The 20,635-nt window shown below is 34.0% G+C and overlaps 1 protein-coding gene across 1 annotated transcript in view; it reads left to right on the top strand.

Annotated features, from left to right (window-relative positions):
• MALRD1 (MAM and LDL receptor class A domain containing 1) overlaps positions 1–20,635 on the top strand; it is a 491,205-nt gene that overhangs the window by 179,610 nt on the left and 290,960 nt on the right. Inside the window, exons 21-22 of the mRNA XM_075997515.1 lie at positions 12,968–13,124; positions 19,297–19,407. Coding sequence (XP_075853630.1) covers positions 12,968–13,124; positions 19,297–19,407 — 268 coding nt within the window. The remainder of the gene's footprint in view (positions 1–12,967; positions 13,125–19,296; positions 19,408–20,635) is intronic.

The raw sequence follows: 20,635 nt of genomic DNA, 5'->3' as shown, positions 1-20,635 counted from the left end.
TTCATGTATAGATAATTATTATATCAATTGTTAATATAAATTGACCTGAAATCAGCAAACTGTCGCTTGCAGGCCATATCTGGCTCACTGCCTATTTTTGGAAATATCATTTTATTAAAGTACAGCATATCAATGCCCATTTATGTATGTATTGTCTATGGTTTTTTGTACTATATATTTTGCACTACAAAAGGAGAGTTAACTAGTTGTGCCAGAGACCCCCTGGCCTGCAAAATGTGAACTATTTGTTCTCTGTGCCCTTCACAGCAAGTTTTTCAACTTCTGAAACAGAGTGTTATTGAATTTATTTCTTTATATGTTTGATTCCCTCTAAAAATATAAATCTATAATGCCCTAGAAGATAGGGACAATGCTATTTGTTTCACCTGCAACCCCTGGGACATTGAATAAGACAAAGTATGTGTTCAAAAAGTTAAAATATAATAGTGTATTTTTAACATTGAATTTAAACCAAAAATATTAAAATAGACTATGAAATAAGTTTAAAGAAGATAGTTCAATGAAGTTTCGATGTATTCTTATGAAGGCTATGTTTATAGTTATTTTAAAAGGAAAGGCAACACCATTTTTGATAATAAAATTTGGTACTGGTGTTCTTCTGGTGTCCTAAGCACTTGATTATTTTACCCGTTGAGTAACACAGTGCTGATTGCACAATTTCATGTTGAGATTTCTACATGACACCTAAATAGGATCAATGCGAATTTCCTCCCCTTTGGATACTGTGTTTTCCTGCCAGACTGAACTTCCTGCTTGATTTTCTCCGAGTCTCTTGAGTCTGTGGTTTGTTGTGTATTTTTTAAGTTTAGGAAAATTCTAAGCCATTATTTCTCTAAAAATATATTTCCCATTATCTCTTTCTCTCCTTCTTAAATGCCAATTTCTTACAAGTTAAACCTCTTGATATTGTCCCACAGTTCTTGAATAATTTTTGGTGTTTTTTTGTTGTTCTTGTTCACTTTATTTTTTCTTTTCATGTTTCAATTTGAGTAATTATCATTAACCTATCTTCACAATCACTGACTCTTTAATTTTTATACTGATGAAATTTCTGAAAGCATTCTCCATCTCTGTTACCATATCCATTGCTAGCATTTCTCTTTAATTCTTTCTTACAGTTTCAATCCATCAGCTGTTCAAGAATCTCCACCTTTTCTATTAGAGCCTTTATAAATTAATTACAGTTATTCTAAATTCTCTCTTTGATTGTTCCAACATGTGGACTATTTCTGGTTCTGTTGATTGCTGTTGTATTTTTCTCTAATTTGATTATGAGATCTCTCTCCAGACCAGAGCTATAAACTCTGGCCCTCCCCTGAGAAGCTCCAGGGTATTTGCTCATAGACGTTTATAGTGCACTTTTCCCAGGGTCTGCCTTTATCCTGGAGGATGCCCACCCCATGATCTGGTGTCCCTCTCACAGGAGACTTATTTATACTGGCAGACCCCCTAGTGGCTCTTGGCTGGCCTGTGTCCAGTTTATTCCTACCCAAATAGCTACTCTCTGGATCTCTGGGAAAGAAGTTAGGTTCAGGTGTGTAAGGTGAGAGACAATGGAGGCAACTTGACAAAACACATGAAATGACAGTTTATTACTAACAGATCCCAGAGAGAAGAGGGCAGCATGTTTCTCAGGGCCAACAGCAAGTGGGGAGCTATGCAGGACATGCCCTCTCAGCCAGGGGATGGGGAATGATAGAGAGAGGTCCTGTGGGCCTCTGTAGTTATTGGGATCCAGGGTGTTACCCAAGCAATTTTACCATAGGGAGTTCTAACAGGTGAATTTTGAGCAAGTAGGCAGCAGTTCCACAGAGTCACACTTCAACTGAGAGGTGGTCACTGTCTGTGAAGTCTGTGCAGGTTGGGGGGAGGTCCATGGGCAATCAAGGAGGTTGCCTCTAGCTGTCCCATAGAAAGGTCATCACCAGGGGGCAATTGTGTGAGGCAGATATCTGGATTGAACACACTGAGGAACTGGAGGAAGCAAAGAACTGGGGATTGTGTCAGGGGTGATTAATCCCTGCTTCTGGTATGAGAATGATAAATTTATATTCAAACTGGATACTGAGGCAACATAAAATGATAGGATTTTATTACAATTGATTCATCTCTTGACCCTGCATATGTCTCTTTCTTGCTCCTTTGTGTATTTTGTAATCTTTATCTGAAAGCCAGACTTCTTGGGTAGAATGATAGAGTCTGAAGTATGTGGTATTTGTGCTGGGAAATGGGGACTCCTCTCCTTTTGTTAAGTCTTTGTTATGGATTATTGTGTTCATCTAGTTAGCAGTGAAACTGATTTGAGGTTCAGTTACTTCTGTGGTTAATTCCAATATGCCACAGGTTTCCAATTCCTCTGGTTGCATTCCTGGAGTGTTTCTCTCAGTGTTACTGTTCTACCGTCCCCTTAAGGACTTCCTATGGGTGGTCAGGCTTCAGAGAGCTTCTCTAGAAGTTTTTGTACCTCCCATTCATGTAGAGCATTGGTCCCCAAACTTCAGGGACCAGTTTCATGGAATACAATTATCCACGGACCAGGGAGGGGCGAATGTTTTTGGGATGAATCAAACCTATTCCATTTATTGTGCACTTTATTTCGATTATTGTTACATTGTAATATATGATGAAATAATTATACAAACCTCTCTGGTAATGATAATCTGTATTTGCAGCCACTCCCCATTGCTAGTAGCATCACCACCTCAGCTCCACCTCAGATCATCAGGCATTAGATTCTCATAAGGAGCATGCAACCTAGATGCCTTGCATGAGCAGTTTACAGTCGTGTTCATGTTCCTCTGAGAATCTAATGCCACCACTGATCTGACAGGAGGTGGAGCTCAGGCAGTGATGTGACTGATGGGGAGTGGCTGTAAATACAGATGAAGTTTTACTCACTTGCTTTTGGCTCACTTCCTGCTGTATGGCCCATTTCCTAACAGGCCATGGACCAGTACTGGTCCGCAGCCTGGGTTTTGGGAACTGTAGGTGTAGGGGACTTTGTTACTCTGTGCCTGCTCACTTGGTGATGGGAAGCTGGTCTGTGTTCTCTCTTTTTATAGTTCAGCTCTTATTTTAGGCAGGCAGAGTATCTCTAGGTCATGCACTTGTGAGCCTTTAAGTAATTCTGCCTCTCTCATGATGATGAAAATGCTCAGATGCTCTGGGCCCAGCATGTTTCCCTTTCTCCTGGGTGGAGAGTGTTTTCCTGTTCCTTTCTCCCAACTGCACTAGGTTTTCAGCAGTGCCCTAAGGGTGGTTGGTGGGCTCCTCTCCTGGTGGCTTAAGTCTCTTGTTCCCTGGGGGAGAGAAGTCTGGTGGAGCTTTGTATTTTTCCTACAGCAGCCCCTGCCCCTGTTCTTTAGCCTGTGCCACCCAGGAAAGATTTAAACATTTTTTTCCTATACCCAGTGGCTCTTGTACATACCCAGTGGTGTTCACGGAGAAGAGGCCTCAAGGGAGTGCAGGTTCTCTTCATGGGTATGTCTCCCAACAGTTGTGAGCAAAACACACATTTAGCCTTTAGCACTTCATTACAATTTTGGTGGAAGTCTTAACAGCTTGTGTGACAATCGTGTGTCTATCCCAGCAAGAAGCTTCTTGTATCTGATATCTCTTTGTAGGAGCAAGTTTTTCCCTTAGATTTTTGGTTAGTAGCTTATTTCTGGTGGGTTGATGAAGAGTTGTTGTTTTGTAGGTTATCAAGTGTTTTATTGCTTGTTTGTTTGTTTGTTTAGGGGTTGAAGTGATGCCTTTTCCAGCTTTATTTTTAAGCAGAAGCTAGAATTTGACAAATAGATATTTGATTTACAATAATATGTAAATAAACTTACCTAACTTCCTTCCTTTCTTTTCTTTCTTTCCTAGAACTTAGGATCTATTTTCCACCCAGTCTATAATGGAAGATGAGATGTTATAAAAATAAGTATCCAAAAATTCTTTGAACTTATAGTTATTCATTTTCCTCAGAGTATTCATTTTAGGGAGAAGAATAAATCTTAAATATTTATTTTCCTGGCTACTCCTTCCATATTAGCATCTTGATTTAGCATTTTAGAATTGTAAATACTATTTTAACTGTTAGCATTTGGAGCAGTGGTTCTCAAAATTTAGCATGCACCAAAATAGAACTGGGGGTGTGTTAAACAGTTTTCTGAGCCTTGACTCTAGTAGCCTTGACTTTCTGAGCCTTTCTGAGCCTTGACTCTAGTTTCTGATTTAGTAGGTCAAGATAGGGCCCAAGAGGTGGCATTTTAATAATTAACCTGGTGATGCTGATGCTGTAGTTCAGGTACTACACTTAGAGGACATCTGGTTTAGAGCGTAAAACATGAGCAGACCGATCTAATTCAAACATTTGTTTCAGCACCCAGCATGAAAATGGCCACTGGTGAATTATTTAATTTAATTATCTCATCTAGGAAATAGTCATTAAAATCCTGCCTTCTCAGGTTTGTAGGAAATATTAAATGATAAACTATATAATATTCCCCAATTTAAAAGCTTTCTAATTTAAAGGCTGATCTGAAAGCCTCTTTTTTTCTTACTTTATACATCTCAGATGCCAGTGTTTTTGGCCTAACATCTACTTTACAAAGATTATACTTACTTTAATGTGACCTTTAAAGTTCTATTTGAAATTAGAAGATAAACAAACACATATTACATCGTGTAATTTCTTAGGCTTTTTATTTATGTATTTATACTTGCTTCATAAAGTGGTTTTCTCCGGTGAATGTCATGCAATATTGAAACAGGAACCGTGGGTGCTCCTAATTAAAATAGTTGGCTCTGAGACCTTGGTTATTGAATTTTTAGTTGGTAAAGCCCCCAGGTGGTTATATAAAATTTCAACAAATGCTGTTTGTTACTTCATTTTTATTTCATGAGACTAGAAAAGAGAAATTCAAAAACACTCTGCTAAAATTGTAAATCTAATTTGAAAATCAAGATGCCTTACATTTGTGAAGGAGAATTTTATATAGAAACGCAGGAATTATCTACCAATTTTATTTAGCAACAGATTCAGAAAATATTTATTGAGTACCACTTGGGTTTAAGCCACTTTTCAAGATGTTCTAGATACTGTAATAAAGAAGTTAAAATTTGGACCTTGGTGTGTTTATAATTTAGTGGGGCATACAGCTATGTAGTCAATGAACTAAAATTCATAACGATGAATACATTTAAAATAATTACATAGAAAAGGCTATAGAATCCTTAGGTGAGGGAATAATTTTGGAATAAAAAAATCAAGTCTAGAAATTTGAGTCTAGGAATCTGAAAAGGCTTGGAGATGAGAGTATATTGGAAACATGTTGTGGAAAATGAATTTAAGTATTACAGAGGGAGAACCAATAGCAGAGGTTTAAGTTTTGCCCAAAAGAAAGACCACTACAAGGGAGACACAGAGAAAAGAGAGTACAAGATGTATTTGGGTAATTGCATGAACTCATGAAATGGGTATATTTTGGTATCTGAGTAAAGTCACATGTAAAAGTTTTGAAGCCAGATATATGGTAGAAAGTTATTCCTCAGATCCCAATGGGTTGAGAATTAATCCATAGAATAGGGGTGGGCAAAATCTGGTCTGATGCTTGTTTTCCTGTTTTTATAAATATGGTTTTATTAGAACATGGTCATTACCATTCATTTAAGTATCACCCATGGCTGCTTTCATATTACAGAGGTAGAGTTGAATAGTTGTAACAGAGGATATGTTGCCTGCAAAGTCTAAAAGATTTCCTGTCTGGGCCCTTACAGGAAAAAAAAAAAAATCTGTTAGTTTTGAGTACTACATATACCTAGATAATATTTCATCAGAATGCAGATAAATTCACTGCTTCCTTTACTAAGAAACTCTTTCTATAAAAAAAAAAAAAAAAAAAAAAAAAAAAAAAAAAGGTCATCTGAACTGTGTGCTTGGTAAATTGCTATATTAGTATATTCTAGTAAAACTTTTTATTTACTTGCAGAACAATGCCATACAGTTTAATTCAAGAACCTCACTTTGAGTCAGTAAATATGTGTGTTGAGAATTTCTAGATGGGATGATAGAATCAGATGTGAATTTTAGAAAGAACCAATAAGGCCAAATAGAAGCCTTTTCCTTTGTTTGTTTTTATCTCTTCTGGAATACTACAGCAGAGTAGAGGGGGGTGGGGAACCTACGGCCTTCTGATTTCAAGATTGTTCGTTCTTATGCACCAAAGAAGGCAAAAAAAAAAAAAAAAAAATTCGTCTTTCCCTTCTGTACCCCTTTTAATAAAAGGATTTGTTCTGTAAAATTTGGATTCAGTCAAAAGGCTGCACTTAAGGAACTAGGGTCTCTTATAATGTGTATGTGCTGGCCCAAAGGTTAATTGACCTTAACAATATTTTGATTTTTCCCATGCAAGGATATTTTCTCTCCTAATTTAATTAGGGTAACTCCCCAGGAGATTCTCAACTAAGGGGGAAAAAAGTCAGTATTTTAATTACTTAATGTGTGTAATAATAAGACTTTAGAAATTGATTATCCTCTAAGACCTAGGAGACTTTCTTTAAATAGCATAGGGTATGAATCATATCTCTTTTTATAAAGACTTTTTAAACAACTTGTTCATCATTACCTTGGATCTTTACTTTTGCTGTGCCTGAAAGGATAACACAATTTCCTTAAGACCTTTACTACTGTGTGGTTTATGATACGTTTTATGAGAAAAAAAAAAAACACATTTCTATGAAACATCCTACTTCCTGTTCTGTATGAGAAAAGATAACCTGAAGGTTGGTAGAGAGATGCTGATATTTTATGGGTGACAGCGCTGTTAGTTGTAGTCATTACTGCTGTGCTCATTCCAAGATAGAAGCTGATTTCCTGTGCAGGTACTTGCTTGAATAATCTCATCTTAGATGCAGGCAAGTGTTTGTGCAATTCTTCATTTTTCCATTAGAATTGCACATATACATCATGTGCCCTCAATTAATACCCGTAAGACTGGTGACCAAATGATCTACTGCCACACTGGCACTGTGTTCACTGTGTTTAATGTAAAAACACAAATGCAGTTTGGTTGTTTGCATGTTTCAAACTGATCTCCTGACATACATCCTTTTTTGTTTCTTTTCTCCCCAGGTAAAAGGGATATTTTGGAGATATATAATTTTAGAGAATTGTTTCCATAATTTATTTTGTATTTATCATTGTGACAGAATTTTCTAGAATTATATTGGATTAAAGAAATTAACCATTAGATTTTTTGTATTCAGAGACCTTTATTTGAAGAACATTGACTATGTACTTTTATTAGTGCCAGAATTGTGAGCTTTTGCCAATTAATTTCTCCATGGTCTCCAAATCTATTAGCTTTTCTCTGTCTTTTTCTACATTTATTTTTGCCCCAGCCTGGAACAATTGCTGACTTATAATGTATAATTTTATCTGAGTCTACAATTTCTGGCATGTCCTTGTTTTTTTTTTAATTTATATCTGTGCCTTACTAATTTTAAACTCACATGTTTACTTTAACCTATTTTTTGAAGGTCTGCGAGGTACTGTGTAGGAAACAAAATAGATATGGCCCCTAAATACAACAATAAACATAATAAGATTTGGAGATATTTTATCCAGTTCTTGTTTATATGTATGTAGTTAGATATTATGTGTATATGACAAAATACACATACACATATAGTTCACTATCTGGCATATTGCATGGTATGTAGTAGGTGATCAATAAATGTTATTCATAAAATATTAATGTAACATGCATTTTTTCTCCCATGTACTGATTGGCCTTTTCATCATCATATTGATACCTATGATAAATATAGATATAACTTTTTTGTAGGTATACAATAAGTTTTTTTTATTTTTAATTATTATGGCTAATGTTAATAATAGTTATATATATTTATAGGATACATGGGATGTTTTGATATGGACATACAATATGACTTAATCAAATCTGAGTAATCAGGGTATCCGTCACCTCAGGCATTTATTATTTCTTTGTATTAGGAATATTCCAATTTTATTCTTTTAGTTATTTTAAAGTGTACCCTAACTTACTGTTCATTATAGTCACCTTTATGTGCTAGCAAATATTGTTCATTCTATCTAACTATATTTTTCCACCTATTAACAAACCCCACTTTATCTCCTTTTTCCCCACTACTATCCTTCCCAGCCTCTGGTAACCATCATTTTACTCTCTTTCTCCATGAGATCAATTGCTTTTAATATTTAGCTCCCACATATGGGTATGAACATGTGAGAAGTGTCTTTCTGTGCTTGGCTTATTTCACATAATATAATGTTCTCCAGTTCCATCCATGGTATTGCAAATGGCAGGATTTCATTCTTTTTTGTGGCTGTATAATATTCAACTATACATCTGTACCACAGTTTTTTTATCCATTCATCCAGTGATGGACACTGAAGTTGATTCGAAATCTTGGCTATATGAATAGTGCTGAATAAACAGGGGAGTGCAGATATCTTTTAGGTGTACTGATTTCCCCTCCTTTGGATATATTCCCAGCAGGCGGATTGCTGGGCTATAGGGTAGTTCTATTTTCAGTATTTTGAGGAACCTCCATACTGTTCTCTATGGTGGTTATGCTAATTTACATTCCCACCAACAGTGTACAAGGGTTCCCCTTTCTCCACATCCTCACCAGCATTCATTATTGCCTGCCTTTTTGAAAAGAGCTATTTTAACTGGAGTGAGATGAAATCTCATTGTAGTTTGAATTTGCCCTTCTCTGATGACTACTTATGTCAAGCATTTTTTCATACATGTTGGCCATTTGTATGTCTTCCTTTGAGAAATGTCTATTCAGATAATTTGCCCATTTTTAATTGGATTATTTGTGTGTGTGTGTGTGTGTGTTGTTTCCTATCGAGTTGTTGGATCTCCACATACGTTCCTGTAGTCCCTTGTCAGATGATTTGTTTGCAGATATTTTCTTCCATTCTGTGAGTTGTCTCTTCACTTTGTTGAGGTTTCCTTTGCTGTGTAGAAGCTTTATAGCTTGGTGTGGTTTCATTTGTCCAATTTTGGTTTGGTTGCCTGCGGTATTACTCAAGAAATCCTTGCCCAGACCAATGTCCTGAAGCATTTGCCCAATGTTTCCTTTTAGTATTTTATACTTTCAGGTCCTAGATTTAAGTCTTTAATCCATTTTTATTTGATTTTTGTATATAGTGAGAAATAAGAGTCTGGTTTCATTCTTTTGCATGTGGATATCCAGTTTTCCCAGCACCATTTATTGAAGAAACTGTCTTTTCTTCACTGTATGTTCTTAGCAGCTTTGTCAAAGATAAGTGTACTATAGATGTCTTTATTTATTTCTTAGTTCTCTGTTCTATTGGTTTATGTGTCTGTTTTCATGTCAGTAAAATACTGTTTTGATTACTACAGCTCTGCAGTATAATTTGAACTCAAGTAATGTAATTCTTTGAATGCTGGGTGGAATTTAGCAGTGATCCTATTGGGTCCTGGGGTTTTCCTTGATGGGAAATTTTTATTACTGCATCTATATTATTACTGACTATTGATTTATTCAGGTTTTGAATTTCTTCTTGGTTCAATTTTTGTAGATTTTATGTGCCTAGGAATTTATCCATTTCTTCCAATTTATTGGCATATAGTTGCTCATAATAGTCTCTAATGATCTTTGAGATTTCTGCAGTATCAGTTGTAATGTCTCCTTTTTCATCTGCTTTTATTGACTTCAGTCTTCTCTCTTTTTTTCATTAGTCTTACTAAAGGTGTGTCAATTTTGTTTATCTTTTCAAAAAACCAACTTATCATTTCATTGATATTTTGTATTATTTTTGGCTCCAATTTCATTTATTTCTACTCTGATCTTTATTACTTCTTCTACTAACTTTGGGTTTGATTTGCTCTTTGTTTTCTAGTTCTTTGAGGTGCATTATTGTTTATTTAAAGCTTTTATACTTTTTTGATTTAGGCACTTATTTATTGCTATAAACTTTCTTCTTATTATTTAATAACCTATGGGTTATTATCAAAACCCATAGGTTTTGATATGTTGTGTTTTCATTTTCATTATTTTCAAGATATTTTTAAATTTCCCTCTTAATCTCTTTATTGACCCACTCATCATTCAAGAGCACATTGTTTAATTTCCATGTTTGTATAGTTTCCTATGTGCCTCTTTGTCATTGATTTCTATCAATTGTTATTAATAGGTAAGGACTTACTGCTGCCATGTTATCATTTGATTTCTGATTGTTTTTTGGTCCTCTCTTTCTTGCTTCCCCCATCTTCTTCTGTGAAAAGTGATTTTCTCAGGTAGTGTGTTTTTAATTTCTTGCTTTTTATTCTTTGTGTATATATTGTAGTTTTTTTGCCATGAGGCTTGCAAAAATATTCTATAACCAATTATTTTAAGCATATGACAACTCTGGTTACAAACAAATAAACAAGCAAAGAGAAATAAGTAAATTCTACCCTTTAACTCTGCCCCCACACTTTTTAACCTTTTTTTGTTACATCCATATCTTTTTATGATATCTATCATTCAAAAAGTTGTAGTTATTTTTGATAGGTTTGTCTTTTAGTCTTCCTACTTGAGCTATAAGTGATTTATGTGCCACAATTACAACAATAGAGTACTCTACATTTGTGCATTTACTGTTACCACTTAGTTGTATACCTTTAGATGATTTCTTATTGTTTATTAAGGTCTTTTGTCCTTTTCCTTTAGACTGAAGGACTCCTTTTAGCATTTCTTGTAGGAGAGGTTTGGTGTTGATGAAATCCCTCAGCTTTTGTTTGTCTGGGAAAGTATTTCTCCTTCATGTTTGAAGGATATTTTTGCAGGATGTGATATTCTAGAGATAAAGTTTTTTTTTTTTTTCCACACTTTGAATATGTCATGCCACTCTCTCCTTGCTATAAGGTTTCCACTGAGAAGAGGTCTGGGATTATTCTAAGTAATGTGAGAAGAATAGATAGACTGAATCAATAGTAGAAGTGAAAGGCCAATTAGGAGGCTTATTATTCCAAGAAAGAGGTGATAAAATTTTGATTTAAGGTGATAGCATTAAAATTAGAAAGGAATGGACAATTTAAGCTATATCTCAGAAATAGAACCCAACTTTATTGAGGGTGTTTAAATGCAATACATTGAAATAATTTTATGATAAATTAGAATGAAATTACAATAATCGTGCCAGTTACTTAAAGATTTGCAGGTTAAATAAATCATCCATGTATAGAAATGCACTTGTTCTTTTTTCTTGACTATTCCCACTGTTGCTTCTATATACCTGAATATATAAGTATATCCATGTTTGTTCTGTGTGTCTCTGGGATACTGAGATATTAAGCATATAAGGAAAACATCTGGAAGTGCTTTTTCATTGATCATAATTCAGACAAATTAATGTAATAATTCTGCATCTTAACTATCTTAACTCATACCTTCTGTGGTTTTCAGGACACTGAAGTTCTTGTTTTATTCCCAACAACTACAACTACCATTTATTTAATGTATCAAATGAGCCAGGTACTGTGTTAGATATTTCACATATTTTATTTCTAATTCTCATTAAGACCATACACAGAACTATCCAATTTTATAAAGTGAAGAAACTAATATGTTCAGAGAAGTTATTATGAATAATCTGCCCAAAGTTGGCTGTCTAATAAATGATGAGGACAGAGGCCAAACTCTTCTGTATATTTTGAAGACAATTACATTCCCAGGACCTTGGACAGCCACTGGCAAGAATGAACACTCAATAAATGTGTGGTGACTAAATGTGTACTTATGTCTCTCTCTGCATCTATTTGCTATTAATAATTCATATTTCTTTTCTCAAAGCACATGGTAAACTTTTCAGAATAAAATGGACTTAATAATGATCAAGTTTAAACTCTTTAGATTCTAGCATTTATATTTAGATTAGAAAGTGGCAAGAAATAAAGTTAATGAAAAACAGTGTGCCAGAATGGCCAAACTGTGAGAAGTCATCTCTTTATTTGTGCTTCATAAAGCTGTGTGTATGACCTATCATGTCTTTAATGTTTTGTTTCTTTTCTTGAGTTTATATCAAAATAGGAACATGAATTCTTTGTATTTTATATCAAGAATATGTTGATATTTGTTTCCATCATTATTTTTGTTTTTTAATTTGGGCCTCGGAGAGAAAAGACACTCTTTAAAATTATCTACCAGGTTAATAAAATATGTTGACGTGACGCCGAGCAAAATTAGTATAGAGAGACAAAATTTGACCTGAAAGCCTTTGAGACCTAGGATTCCAACACCTGACTAGTTTTATTTGTTTTTCATGTCCTATTTACTCATATTTTTTTTCTTTTTTTTATGCATCTTCTAAAGGCATTCAGTGCTTCAGGACCTCATTTTACCCACATGAAAATAAACTCTAAAAATCTGATTAGGATATTGGTGGTATCATTGTAAAGAAAAACAAAATCATTGATTGAGGCCAGAAGTTCAAGACCAGCTTTGGCAACATGTCTGTACAAAAAATAAAGTATTAGGTAGGCACACTGGCTTGTACTTGAAGTCCCAGCTACTCAGGAGGCTGAGGTAGGAGGATCACTTGAGCCCAGGATTTCAAGGCTACAGTGAGCTATGATCACATCACTGTACCCCAGCTTGGACGAAAGAGTAAGACCTTATCTTGGAGAAAAAGAAAGAAAGAAAAAAGGAAGAAAAAAATCAAGTTATTACAGATTTGGTAATTTTAAGTTTTGTCATAATTTATACATTTTGTACCAATTGATATCATTGCAAGGGCTGTGGATTCAAAATAAAAATAGTAGAAGTATTATTTCTGATGAAGCTTATGGATCATAACTATAGTATAGAACATTATGCTTTTAGGAAAAAATATAGTGTGATGACAAAATATGTTATATTTCACAACATTCTTTTTTAATCTGGTGAACACTTTCCTCAGAAATACCACAGATGGCTGGTACCTGTATGCTGATAGTTCCAATGGGAAATTTGGTGACACGGCTGACATCCTCACTCCTGTCATTTCACTCACGGGACCAAAATGTACCTTGGTATTCTGGACGCATATGAATGGAGCCACAGTCGGTTCTCTCCAGGTACTGCTTAGGAAATAACGTTTTCTAAATTTCCTTTATGAAAATTTATAATGCATAATTTAGTGTCATTAAAATATAGTGTATTACTAAATGAAAATGGACAATTATCAGCACTTTGGTAGTTTCATAATGGCATAATTGAGTAAAAGCTTTAGCAGAATTGGACATGAATAGCTAATAGTTAATTTTTACTCTAATTTATGAATGTTGTTTATTCTGAGGTTACAGCTTCTGTGTAATACTATTTTACACTTGAAACATATCATGTAGGTTTCAGTATCTATGTTTTGAGTATAATACAATCAAATTAATGTACATACTTTGGTAATATTGGGGTGTGTATTCTTATTGTCTTTGATGGTAGTAGTGCTACATTCTGCAATGGTCTTTTTAAAATTCTTTGTAAAAAAAGAAAAAGAATTAAGCTATTTCAAATTCACAAAATATTGCAAGAATAGCACAGATACTTCAATACACCCTTTACTCAGAGATCCTATATTTTGCCAATTATCTTAGTAATGTCCCTTGTAGAAAAAAAAATCTAATAGAATATCAGATATTATAACCAGTTATTTCTTTCTAGTATCTTTCAAACAGGAATAATTCCTTAATCTTCCTGGATATCTGTGACCTTGACATTTTAAGATTATAGCCAAGTCATTTTGTAAAATATCTTTCAGTTTGGATTTGTTTAGTGTTGAGCAAATTTTTTTGCTCTTAAATCACCAATATTGCATTCTGTTGGTTAGTGATGTCTTTCAGTATGTTAAGGCTATGTAAAATCTTGATTTGGACTCAATTTTATCCACAAATTTTCACCATTAGTGTTTTTTTTTTTTTGGCCTGAACTAATTTTTCTATGATGTTTACCTGTTATTTTCTAACTCCATTATTCTGTTTATATCTGTAGTTTGCATTTATATTGTAAATAAAAACATTCTCACCTCTCTATTTTTTCCACTTATTGTTTTATATCGGTGTGGGCTTATGAGTTCCTATTTTATACAATGTATTATAATCTATTTTTATTATTTATTTGGTCATTACATGGTCTCAGATTTGTTCATAGAATCCTTCTAGACTGACTTCATGTCTCTCTAACAAGCCGTATTATTCTTTGAGCATTTTTTTTTCTTTCCAGCCAACATTTCCAAACGCATCTTATTTTTATCCTGTCTTATCTCTGAAAGAACCTATTTCTCCAGGATATTTTTTGTTTGTTTGTTTATTTCTTTTGTTTGTTTTGTTTTTGAGGACCAAGAAATACAGGCAAAACAGAGAGGAATTCTAGAATATTAATGTAGATTTCCAAGTCCTGTCTTCTTATGTTGGACATGCCCTGATAGAGAATAGTACATACATAAGGTTTGTAAGTAAATGCATAGACATATCACTTATATGAAGCCAACTCAGTTTTGGAGCATCTCCATTATTATTCAGTTTTATAGCTTATGTGTTACTTTCCAAGAAACCATGACTGAAAAATAAATCTACACATTCCAGAATTATATACCATGAGCAGTTTTAAACAAGGGATATCTGATTAGAAGCAATCTACAGATAAAGACTTTCCTCCTCTCAAATGTTGTTTGTTTGCCAAGAAGTCTGTCTCTAGCGTATTTTCAACAAGATTAGACTTAAGTTTACTTGCCTTCTATTTCTTTAATAAAGAAAGAGAAACATTGCAGGGCAGCTTCTTGACTACTTCTTTCCCAATAGTTTGATTGTAATTTCAATTGTAGGTGCATTTCCAGCAATTTCATTATGTTTTTATTCTAGGTTTTTTCTGGCTATTATTATTCATTTTTCCAAATAAATATTAAACATAATTTCTTTCAAAAATGCATTTTTAAAATTTGGAAACGTATTAACCTTATAGATCAATTTTGGGAGAATTGTCCCCCTTATGATAAGGTGAGACTTCTTGCCAAAACTGTCTAAAAGTATATTTGCAGGTATTCATACATGTATGTGTTTAATAATAGAAAAGCATCCAAATAGTCTTTTTTATTTCAAAATATTACAGGGGTACAAATGTTTTTGGTTATATGGATCACTTTTGTTATACTTGAGTCATGGATATAAGTGTGTCCATTACCCAAATAATGTTCATTGTACCTGTTAGGTAGGTTTTCACTCATCCCCTCCCTCCCTTCACCCCCTGTATGATTTCTACTGAGTTTTACTTCCCTCTGTGCACATGTGTGCTCATCGATGAGTTCCCATTTAATAGTGAGTGCATGTGGTGTTTATTTTTAAATTCTTGATATACTTCACTTAGGAGAATGGTCTCCAGTTCCATCCAAATTGTGGCAAAAGGCATTAATTCGTTCTTTCTTATGGCTGAGTACTACACTATGCTATACAAATACCACATTTGGTTAATCCATTCATGTACCGATGGGTACTTGCATTGATTCCACGTCTTTGCAATTATGAATTGTGCTGCAATAAACATTCAAGTGCAGGTGTCTTTTTGATAGAATGACTTCTTTTCCTTTGGGTAGATATCCAGAAGTGAGATTGCTAGTTCAAATGGTAGGTCTACTTTTAGCTCTTTAAGGAAACTCCATAGTGGTTTCCATAGATGTTGTACTAATTTGCAGTCCCACCAACAGTGAATAAATGTTCCTTTCTCTCTCCATCCATACCAGCATCTATTGTTTTTGGACGTTTTAATAAAAACCTTTTTAACAGGGGTAAGGTGATATCTCATTGTGGTTTTAATTTGCATTTCCCTGATGATTAGTGACATTGAGCATTTCTCATATGTTTATTGGCTATTTATCTATCTTCTTTTGAAAAGCGTCTGCTCGTGTATTTTGCCCACTCTTTAATGGGGTTGTTTGGTTTTTTCTGTTGATTTGTTTGAATTCTTTGCAGATTCTGGATATTAGCCCTTTATCAAATGTATAGTTTGTGAATATTTTCTCCCATTCTGTAGGTTGTTTATTTCTTCTGTTATTCCTTAGCTGTGCAGAAGCTTTTAATTTAACCAAGACACATTAATTTATTTTTGTTGTTGCTGTAACTGCCATTGAGGTCTTAGTCATAAATTCTTTGCCTAGACTAATGTCTAGAAGAGTTATTCCTATGTTTTCTTCTAGAATTCTTATGGTTTCGGCCTTACACTTAAGTCTTTTATTTATCTTGAACTAATTTTTATCAGCAGTTAGAGGGATCCTGTTTCATTCTTCTGCATATGGCTGTCCAATTTTCCCAGCACCATTTATTGAAGAGGGGTTGTTTTCCCCAGTGTATATTGTTGTCTGCTTTGTCAAAGATCAGTTGGCTATATGTGTATGGTTTTATCTGAGTTCTCTGTTCTGTTCTATTGCTATGTCTCTATTTTTTGTGCTGTTTGGGATACTATAGCCTTGTAGTGTAGTTTGAAGTCTGGTAATGTGATACTTAAAGATTTGTTCTTTTTGCTTCAGTTTCCTTTGGGTATTTGAGTTCTTTTTTGGTTCCAAGCAAAGCATAGATTTATTTTTTCTAGACCAATCCATGAGCATGATATATTTTTCCTTTTGTTTGTGTCATCTGTGATTTCTTTCTTCAGTGTTTCATAGTTCTCTTTGTAGAGGTCTTTCACCTCCTTGGTGAAGAATATTCCTAGTTATTTTATTTTATTTGTAGCTTCTGTGACTAGTGTTGAGTCTTTGATTTGACTCTCAGCTTGACTGTTTTTGATGTATAGGAATGCTACTCATTTATGTACATTGATTTTGTAATCTGAGACTTTGCTGAAATCATTTATCAATTCCAGGATACTCTTGTTCGAGTCTTTGGGGTTTTCTAGCTATGTGATCATATTGTCAGCAAAAAGCAGTAATTTGATCTCCTGTTTCCTGATTTTGATATCCTTTATTTCATTCTCTTGCCTTATTGCTGTGGGTAAGACTTGCAGCACTATGTTGAATAGAAGTGGTTACAGTGTCCCCCTTGCTTGTTCCATCTCTTAGGGGGAATGCTTTCAACTTTTACCCATTCAATATGATGTTGGCTGTGAGTTTGTCATATATGGCTTATGTAATTTTGAGATATTTTCCTTTTCTTCCTAGTTTGTTGAGGATTTTGTTATGAAAGGGTGCTGCATTATTAAGATAATCATATGGTTTTTGTTTTTGCTTCTGTTCATGTGGTGAATCACATTTATTGATTTATACATGCATCCCTTGGATGAAGTCCACTTGGTCGTGGTTGGTTATTTTTGTGATGTGCTATTGAATTTTATTGAGGATTTTTGCATTTATATCCATAAAAGACATTGGTCTGTAGTTTTCTTTTTTTGTTGTGTCCTTTCTTGGCTTTGATATCAAGGTGATACTGGCTTCATAGAATGAGTTGGGGAAGATTCCTTACTTCTCCATGTTATGGAATAATTTTTGTGGTATAGGTATCCTCTCTTCTTTGTAGGTCAGTAAAATTTGGCTGTGAATCCACCTGGTCCAGGTCCAGGGCATTTTTGTTTTTGTTGGAAGAATTATTATTATTATTATTATTATTATTATTGCTTCAATCTCACTGCTCGTTATTGGTTGGTTCGGTAGTTCTGTTTCTTCCCGATGGAGCCTTGGGAGATTGTGTGTTTCCAGAAATTTGTCCATTTTCTTTACATTTTCTAGTTTATGCGCATAAAGATTTTCATAATATTCATAGATGATATTTTGTTTTTATGTGGTATCAGTTGTAATGTCTCCTTTCTCATTTTTGATTGAGCTTATTTGAGTCCTTTCACTTCTCTTCCTGGTTTCAAATAGTCTTATGGGTGAAAGTTTTAAATTGACTTTAAAAAATGGTTTTGGGAAAAACAATTACTACAGTTTATTGTAAGGTTTTTATCAGTAAAATGAGAATTATTTTCCTGGCATATTTTGTGGTTAAAAGTAATGATTTGAGATATGCTTTCAGTTTTTTTTTCAGAATGAAATTTAGTACTAGTTGATAAAATTACAAAACAGTATTAAAATTTTATAAGTAATTTATTATCGAATAAAATGATGACACACACAATCCTTATATTTGTGTGTGGATAAATGAAATAATATTAAGTCTTCCATTCATGTGTTACTTGAACCTTTTTTTGTTTTTAGTGATTTGTATATAGTTTGGTATTCATACAAAGAAAGCTTATTTCCTATTCATTTTTTCAATATCTTTCAAAAATGATTTTATTTGTTATAAATTATATTTTCTTGACTTTGGTAATATACTGAATTAATTTGAAATTTTATAGACCAAGAGTTTGATGCTATTTTTGCTAGCAACATATTACTTTTTCTGTAACTCTGGAAACTCTAGTTCTATTTAAAAAAAACCACATTCATCTGAATCTAATTTACAAAACAGCTAATGAAACCATTAAATGTTATCTTCATTTTCTAAAAGTCAAAAACCGTATAAACCCTTTATCTTAATAAGTCTTTGGTTGTATAAATTATATTTTTTAAAAGTAGTGTTGTGAAATAATTAAACCATCTATGTCAGTTATTTTGCAATGTGAAATTGTTCTGCTTTTCGCATAATCATCAATTACTCTCTTCGTGGCTCATTTTGTATCATTCTAAAGTAAGAACCATGATAGTTTGTCTGCTGAGACTAATCTGAATTTTCCTTTGGAGTGAGGGTGCAATACTAACAAAGATTTGTTGGTTTTAAGACTGTTGGGCAGGAGCTCCTATTGGAACAGCATGAATCGGTGCCCCCTCATTGCACCTGTCTGTGCTATTACAATTAAGTGGCTCACATTGTAACATTACTGCCCCACTGAAACCAATTGGATGAAGAAGTTCATTTTCAAAGGACTGTTTTAATAAGTAATTCCATTCATTTGACCACACGAAAAAATATATAAAAATACCAATTGTTACTGCTGTCAGATTTTTAAAAAGCTAATGTAGTTGAGTTCTTAAATGGTGCCAGGTACCTTAGGACCTAACTGACAGAAATTCATATACACCTTTATTGCACAGAGCAGGTGAGGTACCCTAGGGCCACCATGCTTTATAGCAGAAAATAAAGACATCTATGAAGAATGTCTCAACTCTTCTCTCAGGGACTTGATATTGATATTAAAATTCAAAAAGTGAAGTCATTAGAAAAACTCTACGTGTTTAAAACTTCTCAAGTTAAAATACTTCAATGTGTTTTTCTTGATTTATATCTGTAGGTGCTTATCAAGAAGGATAATGTTACTTCTAAATTGTGGGCTCAAACTGGACAGCAAGGTGCACAGTGGAAGAAAGCAGAAGTGTTTTTAGGGATTCATTCGCAAACACAGGTTTGTAATCCAGGCAGTTATGTGATGAAGGGGTTCTGTTGATTTTTTTTCTTTCATCCCGCTTTACTTCTTCCACTCACAGTCCTCTTGTTCCCCCGTTTCCTTTTTGATGTGTTGTATGACTGCACAGGCACAGCACTTACATTGCATAGTGCATTTTCCGTGAGGACTGTACAATTCATAATATTCTGATTTCTTCCAATTAGACATTCACACTTCTAGGAACGTTTCATTTGAGTAACAACTTTTGTCCACTTCCCAAGAAGCTTCCCATATATAAAAAACCTCTCTCTCTATTTTACAAATATTATATAAGAGACTGTAGAGTAATTAAATAATTTCAAACCCGTAAAAGGTAGTCTTTTGAAAGCACGTTATGTTGCTGACTCTTTATTATAGGGAATAGATTTACCTAATTTAAACTATTTTAGGAGGTGCAATTTTGTGGTGTGCTATATTTGTCTTCGTGTAAATTACAGTAATATTAAGGGGATAAGCCCTATACATATTTAATAATTAAAGAGAAGTACTAGTACATAGATTAAAATGTTTGACCTAAAAATAACTATGTGCCAAAATATTTGGTATAGATTTTACTTTTTATGATTATCAAGAAAATAGGAGCTCCATGGGTGGTGGTTTTACTGAGAGTTTTCTTGGAAGATGAGGCTTAACTATAAAGATTTGTTAAAATTGGGATAAGCAGAGTGAGAACACAGAGTCATTTATGTAGAAGAACATTTTCTTCTTAGTCTTAACTGCCTGGGGCTTAATTCTATGACTTTAGAACTGTTTATCTCTAGATAGAAAGGATAAGATCCTTGCTAAATATTGCATTTCCAATGTTCTATATGTGAAGCAAGGGTAGCCTAATCAGCTGTGGAATGTTCTGTATAAGTATCTACAGTCATGTGCTTTCTCTGATAAATCAGCCCCTCTCAACTCTAATGGAAGGAAAAGTTGGATACAGCTATACAAAAGCAGTATGCCCAGTTTCTTGGAATGACAGGTGTAATATAAATCCCATATATTTTTGCCTCTCACCGAAATCCAGCTTTTTTATGAATTGTTTGTAGATAATTTGGGATATAGATAAGAAGTAAGTTCAACCTGAAGAAGTAAAGACTGGCCAGAAATTTAATAGCCTTGCACAAGACGAGATTTATTAATAGAAGGATTCCAGCTGTTCAGCTTCCAGGGTCTTTAAACTGAGGCAAGAAGAATCCCC

Source organism: Microcebus murinus, chromosome 25 (genome assembly GCF_040939455.1).
Source record: "Microcebus murinus isolate Inina chromosome 25, M.murinus_Inina_mat1.0, whole genome shotgun sequence".
Lineage (NCBI taxonomy): Eukaryota > Metazoa > Chordata > Mammalia > Primates > Cheirogaleidae > Microcebus > Microcebus murinus.
Note: the sequence above shows the minus strand (reverse complement) of the source record. Positions and strands in the feature narration are given on the sequence as shown.